This window comes from Meles meles, chromosome 2 (genome assembly GCF_922984935.1).
Source record: "Meles meles chromosome 2, mMelMel3.1 paternal haplotype, whole genome shotgun sequence".
Lineage (NCBI taxonomy): Eukaryota > Metazoa > Chordata > Mammalia > Carnivora > Mustelidae > Meles > Meles meles.
The window spans coordinates 66,059,620-66,077,070 of record NC_060067.1 but is presented as its reverse complement, the minus strand read 5'-3'; the positions used below and the strand labels follow the sequence as shown (position 1 = coordinate 66,077,070).

The window sequence follows — 17,451 nt, the reverse complement described above, 5'->3', positions numbered from 1 at the left end:
TAAGTAACAATTTTACATGACTTTTATTTAATAAAACCACATTATTTACAATTCAAAAAGTCTTAATTTGATAGACTTAACTAAATAAAATTAAAGGTTAACTGTACAAGCAGTTAAAACATGGTATGTAGCAAGTATTATCAGGACGTTTCTATCAGCAAACTGTTCAAATAGTCAAAAACTGAGCGGTTAAAAAGTACCTTTGAAAGTGAACATTGCTTCTAGATGGGCTTTCAGGGACAGGTGGGGACACGGCTTTCGACTCTAAAGGGCCAGACGCACAAGGGGCCGAACCCCAAGTCTCAGATATGGACAGCCGGCAGCTGGGCCAGGAAAGTGCAGACACGCAGGGTGCACAGCCTTCCGGTGGGCTCCCCGTTTTCCTAAACAATGGCATCCGACAGAGCAGCCTGACCCCACAGATGGGCCACGCAGCCTGAGCTCCCGGCCTCTGGGGCAGACACGGCAAGGCCCCAGGCAGCCCCTGAACGGGCCACAGAAACCTCTGTGAGCTAGAGATTTCGTTAAGTATTCTGCATCGGCTCGGAACCCGTTTAAAAATGTAATGCCTATGTGGTGCCATGAGTCCCGACAGACGGACGTCAGCCTGTCCAACGGAGGAGGTTGAGGACTAGGTCTGAAGGCGCAGATGAGCGGCAAGCACGCCCTGCAGCGGCGGTGCTTCCTGTCCCGACCGAGGAACATCTGTATGTACAGTAAGAAAATATATACACCTTTCAAAACAGAAAGCTCACATCCGGGAGCGACACTCAGCCTGTGTGGGCGGAGGCCCGGGGCCGGCAAGGTGACAATCAGCAGCACAGTGGACGGAGGGCTACATCTGGAAGTGCAAGCCCTCAGTGAAGACGGGACGCTTCCTCCGAGAGGACAGCCAGGCCAGCACTTCCAAGCTGAGGCAGAGAGTGGGTCCGAGACGCTCCACAACCTCCCTGGAGACTTCAGTTAAGAAGACAGGGGACGAAGGCAACTACTCCAGGAAACAGGACCCATGGCCATGGTGCGGCCCCCTGCCCCTGCTCCTGCCCATGCTGGCCGTGAACATGGCAGACAGAAAAGGCCCCGGAGAGCCAGGCCACCTCGTAGCAAGCCTGCTCTCGGAGCCCAGGGTGCTTCCCAGTGTGGCTGAGGGGGCAGAGGAGCCCTCAGACCCAGTCTCCCAAGCCCTCGTGGACACCAGCACGCAGCTGGGTCCACGCGAGGACCTGTCTCCACAGACCTGCCTGTCCTCTGGGCTCTTCTGTGTGAAAACCATTCCCGTCTTCGAATATGTATGATCATGACCAAAGCGCTTTTAACAAAATTCTTAGTTAAGGAGAGGTTCCAGCGGGAAAGTTGCTGATGAACTTGGTGTGGGGGGGACCATCTATGTAGGGAGAGGCCGATGGGACAAACACCAGGAGCCCCTGCAAGGCCATCTGCATGGGTCCGCACCTCAGCCCTCACAACGCTCTAACTTTAGCCAGACGCGCAAGGAAGGAAGCACTGGTACTCGGAACGATCCTGCTGCTCGGGGAACACAGGGAAGAGCAGCGTTCTGGGGGAGCAAGGGTGCAGGCTGCCCCCGCCAACCCGGCCTCTGCACACAAGAGGTGTGGGGCTGAAGGTGGTCTCGGGCCTCCTGGGTGAGCAGCCCTTCCTGCTCAGGAGAGGAGGGAGCAATTTTGGGGGGAAAGCAGGGATTCCCCAGAACCCAAGTGGCCCTTTTCAGCCCTCATGCTGTGATTCTGTCAAGGTGACATTGGAGAAAGGCCAACCTGAAGGTCAGGTCAAATCCCAGGTTGCCCACAGGCACGCTAGGTGACCACCTGTGAGAGCCCGTTTTCCTTTCCTGCTGTCTTTGGTAGGTGGGCTTTAAAAGCAGGCCCTCCAGTCCTGGAACTGTTTTCTCAGTTAACTAGCTGCGCAACTCCTTCCTTGCTCAGGTAGGTCAGTAGCCAGGAACGCCTCCGAGGCCACCTACGTACATTTCTCCCGCACCTTGGCTAAGGAAGACTGTAATGTATTTTCCATCAGTTGACATAAGAGCATGACAATTTAATTAACTTTTGTGAAATCGGGGGGGGGGGGGATTAGCCACCATCTCATTTTTACACCATGCAGAATACGTAGCGTTGGCCGCGGTCAACACTAGCTCATTGCCCCACTGAGCTGCTTAAGGCTAAGCCTTGGCTGAGTTCTTTAAAAGTTGTTTGTTTTAAGGCCAACTCCAGGGTTAGAATCAAACGTGCAAAGAGCCTGTTCGTCTCGGCTGTCAGTGTGTCCATCGGAAACGCAGGCGCCACCTGGAGATCTGCTCCAGCGCCAGGCGCTCAGTGTCTGAGAGACGGGCTGCCTTTCTCCGTGTCGCGGCTGTCCTTCTGTAAGGCGGTCAGCACCTGGGAATCACAGGGGAGACGTCCGTGGGTGATCTGCGAACACACTGAACACAGGTCCTGCCAAGCGTAGCGACAGGCTGTGCAGCCTCCTGGCCGGTGGCTCTGGCCCCCCACTTCCACAGCTCCCCCATCCCATCCCCTATGCCTGCACCACAGCCCTCCTCCTCATGTGGAGCGCAACCGTGCCATCTCTGGGCTAACATCCTACAACCACGTCCCAGCAGCCACAGTACTGTCAGGACCCAGTTACGGGGCTCTCCTTCCACCATCGGACTCCAGCCCTGGAGCGCTCCACCCCCAAACCAGGCTCTCCGCTCCTGGACAGTAACAAGCATGCCTGAACTCCCACGCCCTCCCGGGCTTTCCCAAAGAGACTGAGCTCCCAACTCTGTGCTCTCCCAGCTCCTGGTTAACACCTTCATTTTCAGAGACACCACATTCCATTCTGACCGCTTAGTACCAGCCACAGGGCTAACAGAAGCCCCATTTACTGGCCACCTGAGTGGGGCACGTCTCCGGGGACCTCCCGCATAGCAGCTGTAAGGACAAACAAGCAACTCGGGAAGGTCAAACCCCCACAGTTGGGCACAGACACTCACAGGAGCAGCCATTCACACAGCCTGTACCCATTCAGACCTAGACTGGTGGGAATTCAAAACCAGGGCCTAATTGGCGGGTCAGGCACTATGTCACTTGAACTGAATTACAAATGACGAGGAGCTAAGCAGAAACACTTTACGTAGGTTTCAAATGAACTGCACAGAAAAAAGCCTCCCCTCTCTACCTCTAAGTCGATAGGACCGCTGAGCAAACAGACACGTTTATGTGTTTGCGAGCTCTCCGGGGCCTGAAGTGGAGCATGTAAGAGGATGTGTACAGATCGCAGTTCCCGTGGAGCCTAGCACCATACGAACTCGACGATGCCCCCCAAGTTTCCCATCAAACGGACTCCCATCGTGATCCCGTGATTAGAAAATGCCCTAGTATCAAACAACAACTGACCTAGTTTTGAACAAATCTTTTTACTTTGTCTCTACAACACAAAAAGGAAAACAACAAATGCGGGTTTACACCTGTCCTCTGCGTGCCTGTATGGGGGCCGCTGGGGCAGGTGGGGCACAAAGTCAGGCCAAACCGAGCTACGTGTGGGACAAAGGCCAACAGGAAAGACCTGGGCTTTCCGCAGGGACCTGAGAAACACCGCCAGCCAGTGAGCCATGGAGACCAGAACGTGCCCTCCCACACCAGCCGTCACACTGGGTCCCCAATCAGAGGGGCCTACATAGCCGGACAGTCTGCAGTCCCCTTCTTCAAACTCTCAGTAATTCTGAACAGTGGTTGCAGATTTCCACTGTGCACTGTCCACTGACGTCCTAACCAGAAAAAGTCTCTTTCTCCCTCTTGGCAGATCCCGGATAATCACACAACCAGTTCTGCTCGTGCATGAGCTGAGGGTATTCTCTAAGTTTTCCTGAGATATGATTCCTTACCATATAATTTGTCCCTTTAGAGTGTACAGTTCAAGGGTTTTTAGTGTATTTGCGGATGTGTGCGATACTACCACAGTCTGCGTCAGGGAACCCCGTATCCTCCAGCTACCCCCACCCACTGCCGGGCGCCCAGTCACTGACTTCCTGTCTCCACAGGGGACCCTGTTCTGGACTTGCCTATAAGCAGAATCACAGAGCATGCCGTCCTTAGCGTTTTGGCTTTGTCCCTTCACTTGACATTCTCAAGGGTCATGCAAGCTGTAGTGTGTGTCAGGATGTCATTCCTTTTTATCAGCAGAATGTATTCAATATTTCAGAAATGCACATCCTATCACCCAAGCACAAAACAGTGCCCTCCCCCTCCCCCTACCACCCCCCAGTATTACCCCAGGTCCACACTGCAGCCGTGCTTCTTCCCAAAAGACACACACAGAAAGGGAGTCTGACAGCCAAAGAGAGCATCATGTAATAAGCCAGGAAGGCCAGGAAGGACCAGCTCGAGGGCCAGGATGAAGGACCCAAGTGATTAGTAAATTCTCCGGTTAATAAATGTGCAGAACTGCACACTTTCAAAGGGGTGAATTTTATGGTATGTGAATTACATCTCAATAAAACTATTACTGCTATAAAAACAAAGGCAGAACAGCCTTGTTGCCTGTGAAGTAACCTTTAGCTCTAACAGTCACCTCACGGGAAATACAGCTTTGAGGGTCAGGCCAAACACCACCACCAGGATATACCCAGGAAGATCCAGACTCTAGGAGACGCTGCAGGACACATAAGCTTGTTTCTTCAGCTGACAGAGGTCGAGGGATACAAAGAGAGGTGGGGTGACCTATGTATCAAAAAGACTCTAAAAAGATCTTTCAACTAACGACGGTGTGAACATTATTTGGATCTTGGTTCAAACGAACTAGAAAGCTGCCAACAGCTGAGACAGTTAGAAATGTAAAAACACCTGCACATTTAACAAGGGCACGGGATCCGTTAACTACTTACTCTTGGTATGCATTTGAAATCTCCCACTAATACAAAGGGTCACAGGAGAGTACGAACCTCCACAGATAGTCTCCAACCATGATCTGTTGCTTGGACAAGCTAGGAGCCGGTAGAGGGTCAAGAAGCAAGGCTTTATTTTTCCTTTCTCGTACTATCAGCACTCGGAGCCAGCTAACACTGGCCAGTCCCACAGGGGCCAAGGCCTAACTAGGCAGGACACCCAGAAGGGCCTAGAGAAATCCAGAAGGAGGTCCAGGCTGGACTCGCCTGACTCAGCCACCAGAGGGCCAGCGTGACCCATGTCCCAGGGAAACCATCCCTCAGCCCTCCTGCCCCCCCTCCGCCCACCTCCTGTTTATCAGCGGTGGGAGACAATCCCACCACCCAGGCCCCAGACCGCCAGCGGAATGGGCGGGAGGCTTCTGTTATCCACCCTCCATCTGACAGACTCTGAAGGACCGAAGGACTGTCCCAGACTCTGAGCAGCAAAGCCAAGCCTCAAACCCAGGCTCCTCGGGTCCAGTTCAAGAAGAACTTTATTTAGAGAGGGCCATTTTCTCAGAAGGCAGCTGAGTAACAACTTCCTCCAGGAGGCTGCTGAGCCAGGCTACCTGCAGGAAAAAAGAGAACAGAAGATCCGCTTACCTGAGCCCACTTCCTGTTCCGACTCTGCATCTGAATCGTAGCTATGGACGCGAATACCTCCTCTGCAGGCAGGTCGTCCGGCAGCCTCGTCAGGAACTGGGCTATGTGAATGAAGTCCATCTTGGTCAGGATGTCCTCAAACAGCTTCAGGATGCCCAGGGCTGTCCGGAACAGAAACCCTTCCCCGTCACGACAGAACACGTCCCAGACACGACAGGCCAGGTCCAGGGGCAAAGATTTACTATACAAGGTAAAAATCCTGGGGGGAAAAAAGTTTTAAGTTTTTCAGATTTTGGACGGCACAAAGAAACAGTTCTGAATTCAGGTCAAATCTACTAAAATGCTCCCTGACTTGGTCACTTTCATACTTAAGACACATGTTGGGGGTCGGTGGGGGGTGGGGGGGGAGCCACGGGCGGCAGGCCCGAGGCCTGCATTCATTCCGAAAGCCAATTTTATAAGAAAACATGTCAGCTTTCACGCAGAATCCCAAACACTGTACAGTTTCTGAATCGTTCATTCTGATTACATCCATACAGGACAAATATTGATCGAGAATCCACTACATGCTTCCTCTGTAGGAGGCGCTGGACACAAGGTTAGTAAGGTGGACAGAGCTCAGAGTCTGAGGCGAACAGTCAACAATATAATCCGTGTACACACATACTTCCCACTTCTGAAAAACACTGTATCCTTTTCTCCCACTAGAGGTCTGCACAGGAACAAAGAAAAACTTTTGACATAATCTGAACGTAGATAAAAAATGGAACTTATACTTAATGCAAACGATCGGATGAAAAAGTGAAATGCAGATATGCACGATCTTAAAATGACGTGATAATTGCCATCCAAACTACCCAACAAACACAACCTTGGGTGATCGACTACATTACCAGGTTGAAGCGTTTCTGATCTGGAACGTGTCTGTGCTGCAGAGCGAAGCCAGGTTGGGACACAGGCCCAGCAGATTCTGTGACCCCACCCTCCTTCCTTGGCTCAGAGACACAGCCTGGGTGCCATCCCCGGGCATCTGCTGACCCCCAGGGACCAGCCAGATGCTCCCCTGACCCTGATGCCTCTCAGAGCATGTGTCTGCTTCAGTCCTCCCCACAGAGAGGCCCGAGAGCCGTGACCCTGCCTGATTCCCTCCCACCTGCCCCCTCGGCATCTAGCACAGCACCTGGAGATCTCTGCTGAGGAAGCAGATGGGCGGACGCCCCGCAGAGCTGCTCCAGGAGTCCTGGACATTGGCGGTTCTCACCACCTCCGCACCAGCGGCAGCATTCATGAGAAGCAGGGATTCTCAGCAGCCGGGGGACCGCACCCTCCCTCCTGAAAAATTACCCGTCCAGTTCCAGCACTGCCTAGAGCCGGCCTCAGCTCTATAGACAGGTGTGAAGGCACCCGGCCTCAGCTGTCAGACCCCGACTACAGGGCTGAGTGTCCTCCCGCCTTCAACAGAGGGACCCCCAGCTTCCTAGAAGAGATGCCACCAGAGTCCCCGCCATCCAGGCCAACGTGCTCACGAGGCTCCAGTGCACGGGCTTTCCTGTCTGCTGTGAGTTCCGAATGCTCACTGGGCAGCGTGCCCTGCCCCAGCCTTTCATCTGGGACACAGAGTGATGGGTCACGCAGTCAAGGGCACATACTGATCACAGCAGCAGGCTGAGACCTCCACCCATGCAAGAGACTTTAGGAAGGCAAGCCAACTTAGATTCCATTCAGCTCAGATGACATAGGGAGATGAGAGTCACAGAATGCCCCTATGTCATGGAGGCGACAGCTGAGCTTCAACTAAGGCCCTACTATGCACTGTGCATGCCCCCCCACCCCCACCGGCCAGGCACGCCAGGAGCCAGAGCAGCTGTGGGAAGCGGTTCCTCTAACTCACTTTGACATAAGTGGGAACCAAGGGAACTGAGCCCCAGGTCCTGCCACCCGCAAGAGGGAGAGCCAGGCTGTGACCCTGACTCCAAAGCCCAGGCCCCAAATGTAGAACCGCTCTGAGGAGTTGGGGGACCCACCACTATGACCCTGTTAGGACACTTTATCTCTACAAGTCACAACAAGCCTTTGGCCGAGCCGCCTGTTATCTCACAGATGAAAAACCATTTATGTCATTATTCAGCCCAAAAAACAGAGTTCAAGGGATCTGAGGGATTTTTCTTAAAAGTTTATTTTTATTTATTTGTAATCTCTACGCTCAGCTTGGGGCTCAAACTCCCAACCCTGAGATCACGATCTGAGTCGAAACTAAGAGTTGGACGCGTAACTGAATGTGCCAACCCAGCGCCCCGCAAACCCAGAAAACAGACCCAGCTACAGGCAAAGAAAAAGGAGAGAAATGAGACAGGCAAAGAGAAAGGAGAGAAAAAGGGTTCAGACTCACAAGTGTGTCTCCGCAAATCACTCTAAATGTCCTGAGCTTTGTAAAATTAAAGAGTGTCACTTTGTGCCTGTGACACACCCCTGCTCGGTCCTCACAGCCATCAAGGCACCTACCACTTCTCCGTGAGACAACTGCCCAGGCCTGAGTCCCTCCGATGGCTCACAGGTCAGTCCACCCTCCAAAACCACCTGCGGGAACCCACCGCCATGGGCTTACCAGCACTGTGTGGTGGGACAGAGTCCCTGCCCTCCGGGACAACGTGAATGGTAGGTCAGAGGGTGACAGACCACGAGCAGGGGCAGGAGGCAGGGCCTGCGAGCCTGGGCGTGCAAGTACATGCACATGCACACACACGCTTCTGAACAAGATGGTCTAGGAATGGAGCACTGTGAACTGGCATTTCCATAAGGCCCCAAAAAGAGGCTGCAGGCCGAGAAGGGGTCGGGACGGCATCCAGACAGAGGAGGCAAGGAGTTCCCAAGCTCTGAGGCAGGAGTGAACGGGACACAGCCGAGGAGGAACAAGGAGGTCACCAGACTGAAGATAAGAAGAGCGAAGGACAGAACACACAAACGTGCCTGTGGAGACGGGGCCCCACAAAGGCGGGCCTCACAGGCTGTCAGGTCTCTAGGTTTTATTCTATGTGTGGTGGAAAACCAGTGGGGGGTCCTGCCCACCTCATGGACACAGGCTTCCCTGGATGGCCACTGCGACAGCCCAGGCAAGGTCGGAGCAGGAAGGCCACAGTGGAGGCGGCTAGAGAGGGACCCTGGACTCCGTGGTGGACTGATCTCAGGGACACTGGGTTGGATGGAGTGGTCACGTAAAGACATGTGGCATCTCTGGTTGGGACAGAGAAGTTCAGAGTTGAGAGCAAAGACCTGTTGTCTGAGAGCCAGACGTCCAAATGGCTGCATGAACTCATCACTTGTGTGTGACCTGGAGATCAGGGAGGGCTCTGGGCTGGCAACAGTGTGGATGGTACCGAACAGAGGCCGTACCCCAGGATCAGAGAGGGAGAAAGGCAAATGCTGACTGGATCATCAACATGTACTTCATCCCCTGGGACAGGGACTGGAATGGCTCCCGCTGGAGCAGCAGGAACCAAAGAGCTCTGTCCTTTCCTATTTCCAGCCCTTCAGGCGCTCACCTGGCAGTGAACTGCCATCTCCTGCTCAGCCTGTGAGTATGGGAGCGGCAGGGCCCCAAGGCCTGCCCAGGATGCTACAGGCTTCTCCCCGTGGCAGCAAGACAGAGCTCCAGGTTGCTTGCTCTTCCCCGGACCGCTGCACATTATTGCACTGGATGTCAAAAATGGTCACTTCAGGTACAAATTCAACAAATGCAAAATACTCTATTTCTACACTGCGGAACTAAAGAAGTGGCCATGGGCTTATAGAAGGCATCACACACACCTTAGTGTGCCTCTGCTCCCCTCGTGATGTGTATGGGAGGAGGAGGAGGTTGGATTCTTCCCGCCAAGCACCCCCAACTTCCAGAAAACATCCCAACCGGCAATGTCTGCTCTAACTGCTGGTCTTGGCTTGCAGGCACATGAGGGGGTATGGGCAGGGGGAGAAGGGGGCTCCACGGCTCCCGAAGCCTCCACGGATGCCAAGGCTCACTCTCAGAAGCCAGCCCTTCCCCAGTCCACTCCCTGAGCAGGTAACAGGGCTGTGGGGAGCACCGGCTCCATGCTGAGCACAGCTTCCTGCCACCTGCCCAGCTTATCCCATTTCTCCCCACTGCAACTCCACGAGCACGTATGCACATCTCTGCTTTATAGGCGAGGAAGGTACAAACACAGGGAGGCTGTGGGAAGCGGGTTTGAGCCTGGGGTGCAGGTGCCATCCAGCAGGTCCCCTGCAGAGAAGCCACAGCCAGATTCTCGGATGGGACCTTCGAGGCCCGATGCCACCGACGCCCAGCCATGCCCCACTTTCCCAGGGTTGCGAGCCTCTGTCCCCCAGAGATGGTTTAGGAAGTGTCCCTGAGCCCCCAACCTCACCAGGTGCTCTCCGTGTTCCCCACAAACTGAGATGAGCCATTAGAACAGGTGCTGCTAAATGAGATGATCAGACTTCGTAAGAGCTATGGAAACATTAAACGTCAAACACAAACTGCATGTGTGCAAAGACTGGGAGGTAGTGGGGCACCTGGGGGGCTCAGTCGGCAAAGCGTTTGCCTTCAGCACAGGTCATGATCTCGGGGTCCTGGGATCGAGTCCTACATCCAGCTCCCTGCTTAGCGGGGAGTCTGCTTCTCCCTCTGCCCCTCCCTCCCATCTTGTGCTTGCTTGTTCTTTCAAACAAATAAAACCTTAAAAAAAAAAAAAGACCAAAAAGACAAAAGACAGGGAGGTAGTTATTTAAGACTCAGTTCCAACTCAGTTCCCAAGTCTAGTCCCTGCCCCAGGCCTGGAAGCAGTCAGATCCCGCTCTATGCCCTCAGAGCTCCCTCTTACTGGGCCCTCGTGCCACAGCCCACAGCAGGGTCAGCAGGTGGCAGGGATGGCTCAGGGCCCCGGCACTGCAGGGTAGGCCCCAGGTGCAGCCAAGCTGAGCAGGCCCATCCTGCAAGGGGGCTTGCAACCCTCCCCATCCCCCTGCAAAAAACGAGGGCCCCAGGGCATGCCAGCCACTAGCCCAGGTGCGTGGGAGCTCGGCAGGACAAACCCCTGTTCCTGAGCAGCTCATAGATGGACCTGTCACCCCGACATTAAAACCCACAAATCGAATGACCACAGGATACAACAGAAACTGAAATCTGCCAACGACCTCACCCTGAACCTCTCCTCCAAGGTGGAGATTCAGTGAAGCGGTGGGATCCCAAGGACCTCCAACCTCACTTCAACAAACACCACTCATGCCGGGGAACATCCTGCTGGATTCTTTTACTAATCCCAGACTGTTTATTACAACATCCGTTCACGCCTCCAGACAATTCTGCCATTCCACGGCATTGAGCAGGAGTCCAAGGAGTCCAGCGAGCGCGTCGATCCTCCCACAGCACAGGATACCCGACCGAGCACCCGAAACTCTGCAGGGAGACCAACGCTGCCAGAGAGCCCATGCTCTGCCCCTCATGTGTCCATGCATGCAAAGAAGGGCGACACACCACCCCAGGGAAGACCCCTCTTTCCAGGAAGGCAGCAGCGGCAGGTGAATCTGACTCTGCACCGTGAGCTTCTGTGCCAGTGTCCCGAGTGCACATGGACTGACAAGCCCCACAGCGGGCCTCGGGATGGGTTCTGGCACGCGCCCCTTGGAAGATGTGAGCCCTGCTCTAGGATTCAAAGCCACCCACGGGGCCGGACACCGGGGACAGCAAGAAACAGAGATGCCCTGGGAGCGGGTCAGTGCTGTGATGAAGACAAGCTTGTGCCACAAGGTGGAGAAGGATGAGCACATCAGGCAGGAATCTCTCTCCGACTGTGCTAGGTAAGGACTGACAGCGCACCCTGTCATCCTCCATGGGGCAGGGGAACCGTCCTGGGAACAAAGCAGGAACCATTCCCAGCAGGCCTCCGGTGGATGGATGGCACAGCCAGAAAGGAGATGTTGTCATCTTTGTGCCCACGGAGCTCACCCGGGACACTTAGCCAGCCAAGCCACAGGAGCTCCCGTCGACCCTCGGACAGGACAGGGAGCAAGAACGAGACTTCATCCACCAAAGGGTTGCTCTGAGGTTACAGGAGGTCCTGTGTGAGCAGCACTGGAGTCAATAAACACAGGTGCCCTGGCCTCTGCCCTCATCTGGACAGAAACTGTCTCCAGACGAGAACAGAGACGAGCCGGTCCTCTAGGACGGTGCTCTCGGTGCTGCCCCTTGCGACCCGGTCAAGACGACGGCACTGTGAAATCAATCCGAGTGGAGGACCACCGGTGGTTTTTAAGTAAACAGAACAGAACAGGAAATTTCAGAATGCTTTACCACAAAGCAAGAGCTAGGTATTGTCTGAAACTTGCTCCGGTCAGGTACACAGAGGAAGTTTCTGCACATACGGCCACACACCGATCCTGACACAGAATCCCTTTCCTTTTGTGAGTCCAGGAAAGAGTGTGAAAGACGCCATTCCAGACAGCGTTCTCCACCCTCAGCTTTAGGCCAAAAACCTAAGAATCGGAGTTGAAGGCCTAATACGGGTGAGGCAGAAGCAAAGACTGTGGTGCAGTCTGACCCTCCCCTACCCCATGCAAAGTCACGGTGGGCACTGTGCTGAAGCTCAAACGGGGCTTCTGGCCGAATGACATCTTTTTTTGTCTGCAGAGCCCCTCTGTGAGCCAGGTGGCGGGCACCGGGGGCATCACCTCTTAAGGCCCAACAAGGTTCATCACTGCAGGTGACAGAGGAGAAAACGTATGGAGAGAGGGTTAATGCCCTTCCCCAAGGCCACAAAACAAGTAGCAGAGAGGCCAGACCAGGTCTGAGGGTTCCAGAACCACACTCCTCCCGCCACCGTCTGCTCTCCTGCCCCCAAACACCGTGTTCTCAGCGGTGACATCCCACCCCTTGCTCCGATGACCACATCCACCTCTGCATGAAGATCTGCCTGGCCTGCTGCTCCACTCCACCCAGAACTCTCTGGAGCCCCCTGTATATATGTCTACTTAGATGTCTAGCAGGTACCTCCAAAGCAGTATCCAAAACCAAGTCCCTTAAGCACGCCACCAAACCTGATCCCAGCCAGGGGTACCCACGAGCCCCTCACTAGCTAGACGGTGGAGTGCAGACGATTCTCGGCCTTCCCTCACACACCCACAAACTCCCCCAGGGACCCGTAGCTCTCCTCTCCCTTGGCCTCCCAGCCCCCGCCCATCCACCAGCTCCCCACACCTCAGTTCAAGCCCTAGTCTTTTGGTCTTCACATGTCCCTGCCCCCAGGCTCCCCGGGCTCCCACGGAACCTAAAGCTCACTTCTGGATAGAACCCATCTCCCTCGGCACCCCGACCAGAAGCCTGCAACCACTCCTTCTGGGTCCTGCAATCCTGCCCAAGCTCCCTGGCATGGGACCAAAGTCCCACACAACCTCTCACCCCCTCACCACAGGCTCCAGCATCCCCAGGCCGACCACTACAGCCCGCCAATTCTGGGCCTCCATGTGCTCACAACATGCCTCGGCTCAAACTCACAGATCACCTCTGTATACTCTGACCCCTAAGCCGGGGTCCAGGGCTGTCCATCTTCCCCTCCTAAGAGACAACACGTATGACACGCCATACAGCTATCTGTGGATGCAACTCTTCCCTTTGGACAGAGCTCTGGACAGGCAGGCACTGTGTCCTGCTCCCCGCACATCACAAGACCCTAGCAGAGAGCCCCGCACAGACCGGATGCTTAGTGACCTCTCGCTTAGTGCATGGATAAATGGCACTCTGAAAACAAGTAGGTCCTAGACACCATTTCTCTCCTCAAGGGAATGAAGAAGGACAATTAGAGTCACAGTAACCAAACAGATCTCCCAGCACCTGGCAGACACAGAGCTTGAAAAGCTGAAGGCACCTCCGACACAGGGCAGTGGGGAAGATGGTAAGACAAGACGTAGGACAGAGTTTGGCTGAGCCCAGAAAGAAGCCGGCAGTGAGGACAGTAGAAAAAGAGACAGGGGAAGGAGAAAACACATAGAAAATTCAGTCTTACCAATCAATTAGGTAGATGTCTGGAGTTAAGTTGTTTTTCTTGAAGTGAGCAAATAATTTCGGCAAATTTTCTTCAAAGAATACCTCAAATGCAGCAAAATAGGTCAACATCTGGGAAGATAATGTGAGACAGACCAATAAAGCAATTATCAGCACAGGTTTCCATTCTCCAGACGAAAGGCCACATATGGATACTTGTAGGACAGGACAATCATCGTCTTCTGTAGTTGCTAACACGTCCTGACCAGCACCCCTCGCTGGACTCAGGCACTTTCTACCAAAGCCCTTTCTCTGCTCCCCACACCAGCATCACCAGCTCCATCGTCCTATTTCCCCAGCTTATAAGAAAGACAGCAGAGGCCAACAGGAGTGCGGCAAGACTGGGAAAGGAACCGTGCCTGACCCCCTCAGCAAAGGCTGAGTGTTTGTGGGCTGGCTCTTCTCCAAGAACCAGGAAAGAAGAACCTGAGAAAGCACGCCCCACCCCCACGCCCATGCACAACCCTGGCCCTTCCCGAAGGAGTGCGACACGGACACTGAGGGTGGGGCGCAGGCACAGCAGGCTGGCTCAAGAATGCAGCCCTTTTAATGCCGCCAAGGGAGAAGACCTCAAGGAAAAGCAAGCAGTCAGAGCCTTGTCCTCCGGCATGTGCCCTCCACCTCCTGGAGGGTTTATGGGACAACAGCATGCTCTGAGAGGGGGAGCACTTATGGAAGGGGACCAACAGCGAGGGCGGGATTAGCCATGATGTGCATCAGAGAGGTGGCTCCCTTCTGGGCCATCCACCCCTGGCTACATGCGGGCAACCAGCCACTCTCCGACCCAACGAAGGGACATACTATAAACGAGGGGGTCTCGGCGGGGGTGTGGGGAGGACTCCGCCCCTCAGGGGGGGCACCTGACCACCTCAGAGGACGTTTCTGATGGGTCTGCTAATGGGGTGGTGCTACTCGCATTCAGGGGGTTAGAGGCACTGCGGGCCTCCCCTGTGGCTATGGCCCCCCACATCCACAGCCGGGAGACCCTGCTGTCAAGAAGGCCCTGTTCCACACTGTGATTCTCTGATCTCTCCTTAAAAATATACACAGAAACGCCTAAGCTCAGTTTTTATCATAGGCATCTAAAGAGAAAGGGGGGGGGGGGTCTTATCTTCACCAATAGGAGATATGGAGATGTCGATCATTTTATTATATACGGCAGGTACTTTCCTGACTCTGGAAGCCTGTAGATGTTGCCTGCCTGTAGAACACTTAAGTAGTACAGAAACAAAACAGGTCGTCTGTAAATACTACTAATACTGTTCACTTCCTTTTATTGTTAAATATGGTAGCTGTTACGGAAAGTGGTCTGTTTCAGACACTTTTGAAAAAATAATCAGTTTTTTAATCTTAAATACTTTTCCAGGAGACGATGCTTTGCAAACCTCAGGACTGCATCAGCTATGCTGCCAGACGTTATTATTTTTTCTTATTTTAACTGCAGTACATTAGCACGCAGTGATAACCTTATTTTCAGATGTACGATGTCGTGAGGGATTCAGCAGTTCCACTCATCGCTTGGTGCTCAGTGTGCTCCTAACCCCCAGCCCCCCGCCCGCCTCCCCTGGGGAAACACCATCTTGTTTTCTAGAACCAGGAGTTTGTCTGTTGATTTGTCTCTTTTCCTTTTCATCGTTCGTTTTTTCAAGTCCACATATGAGAAAAATCATATGGTCTCTGTCTTCCTCTGACTGACTTATCTCACCTCGCACAATACTCCCTAACTTCATCCATGTTGTTGCAAATGGCAAGACTTCATTCCTTTTCATGGCTGAGTAATATTCCACTGCACGTGTCTCACACACACACACACACACATACACCCTCCCTTAACCGTTTATCAGTGGAGGACACGTGGGGTGCTTCCACAGTTCGGCTGTTGTAGTTAAATGCCGCTGTGAACACCAGAGCATGCACAGTCTTCTGAATCAGCGCCGTCTTGTTCTCTGGGTAAATACTCTGTACCACAATTACTGGGTCATAGGGCAGCTCTATTTTCAGAACCTTGAGGAACCTCCACACTGTTCTCCAGAGTAGCTGCACCAACCTGCATTCCCACCAGCAGTGGAAGACGGTTCCCTTTCTTCTCCACAACCTCGCCAACACCCGTTGTTTCTACCGCTGGATTTTTTTTTTTTAATATTTTATTTATTTATTTGACAGACAGAGATCACAAGTAGGCAGAGAGGCAGGCAGAGAGAGAGAGAGGAGGAAGCAGGCTCCCTGCTGAGCAGAGAGCCCAATGCGGGGCTCGATCCCAGGACCCTGAGATCATGACCTGAGCCGAAGGCAGAGGCTTAACCCACGCCACCCAGGCACCCCTCTACCGCGGGATTTTAAGTAACCATCTGCCTCCCTGTAACACCCATTTTAAAATGTTTTCATCTTCACAATGAAAAATAATTTTAAGTTATTACAGTTATAAATAATTACATAACAACCACCTCTGTGCATAATGCTTTTGTCCACACCTGTGACCTCAGGATTGATCTGCACAAGCTGAGTTACCTACCCATGCCATCTACCACTACCGACAGTTGAAACCAAACTGTCTTCCAAAAGGTCTCTGCCAATTCATAGCCCCCCAACAGCCACCATGTTCACAGCAGTGTTAAAATACTACTTTTTTTTTTTTTTTTAAATATAAGTACTACCTGAGCAAGACACACTCTGGAGGCCTTGGGACATTCGGGAAGAAACATGCCCGAGATCCTGTAGTACCAGTGACCATTATCAGCAAACCATCAGTAAATCCAGCCACTGGGCCCCTGGGTGGATGGCTCTCAGGGTGTAGGGAGCCATGGGCTTAGGGAGCGAATAGGTTAGGCTCCCTGCTCTTCTATGTACCAGCTACGTGCCTGGATGGGTCACATTATCTGGGCCTTGGTTCTTCATTGGTGCCCTGCAGGAGACCCACCGCTGGGAGCACATGAGGTGCTGCCCCAGGGAAACTCCTGTCTGCTCCTTGCATCCGGTCTGTGTCTAACCACGTCCCCTGTCCTGTGTGGGGTGCACCTCGTGAGGCAGAGCCCCAGGGTGACAGTGAGCAGCCACAGAGGTGGGTGATACCATGCTCTCCACAATGGACCCAAACGTGGATGGCTCCCCTGAGCTTCTGCTGGGACACAGGGTGTGCATGCTCGGGTAGCAGCCGGCCCTCCGCCTCCTCCCTCCTTGAAAAAGTGTTTGTTCAGAAATACTTCAGAAAGAATGTGTTAAGAAATACATACAAATGGCTCTGAACCGTGTGTTTGGAAAACAGACTCCTTTTCCCTCTGAAAAGACAGAACAATCAGCAACCTGACTGTGTAAGGACACACATTCTGGGGATACTCACAAGGCCATGGTCCACTCGGAAAAACGCCATCTGGCAGGGTTTATTCAAAAGATTAGAAAAAGCAATGAAGGCATCTGCAGTATCTAGGTTCAAGATCAGCACGGCCGCAATAAATGACATGCCCTGGACCTGAGGGAGGAGAGAAGGGGGTTAAACTCACGGCAGCCACCGTGGTCCGAACTGCTCTTTCACAGGTTCAAAGAGGCACCAAGACACCCCCAAGCTCACAGGGCCCAGACACCCCCAACCCACCGCTGATCCAAGAGCCTCAGCGGCGCCCACCCACTCCCTCGGGCTGCTCGGCCACATGCCCCCCCACCCCCCACGCTGCATGGAAAACCATGAGTACATCTGGCACCTGACAGCCTGCCCTCCAGCACAGACAGTGTCGGGGCTGCAGAGCTGGGGTCTAACCCCATTAGTCTACAGTCACGTGCACACAGCTGTAAGCCATGGGGACAGCAGCACAGTGTATCAACGGTTATGCTTAAAGGCTTTTCTGATTTCATGCTAAGA

General features: G+C 53.5%; 1 protein-coding gene across 5 annotated transcripts in view; it reads right to left on the bottom strand.

The window, feature by feature from the left end:
• TBC1D14 (TBC1 domain family member 14) overlaps positions 1-17,451 on the bottom strand; it is a 104,953-nt gene continuing 87,502 nt past the window's right edge. For 4 of the 5 annotated variants that reach the window (XM_045988369.1, XM_045988382.1, XM_045988388.1 and 1 more), the window contains 4 exons: positions 16,936-17,064; positions 13,561-13,670; positions 5,531-5,789; positions 1-2,396 (listed from right to left, as the gene is read on the bottom strand). In XM_045988369.1, coding sequence (XP_045844325.1) covers positions 2,331-2,396; positions 5,531-5,789; positions 13,561-13,670; positions 16,936-17,064 — 564 coding nt within the window. In that variant the 3' untranslated portion in view covers positions 1-2,330. Of the gene's footprint in view, positions 2,397-5,295; positions 5,497-5,530; positions 5,790-13,560; positions 13,671-16,935; positions 17,065-17,451 lie in introns of those variants that run through there. The other variant, XM_045988374.1, reaches the window with a different exon arrangement.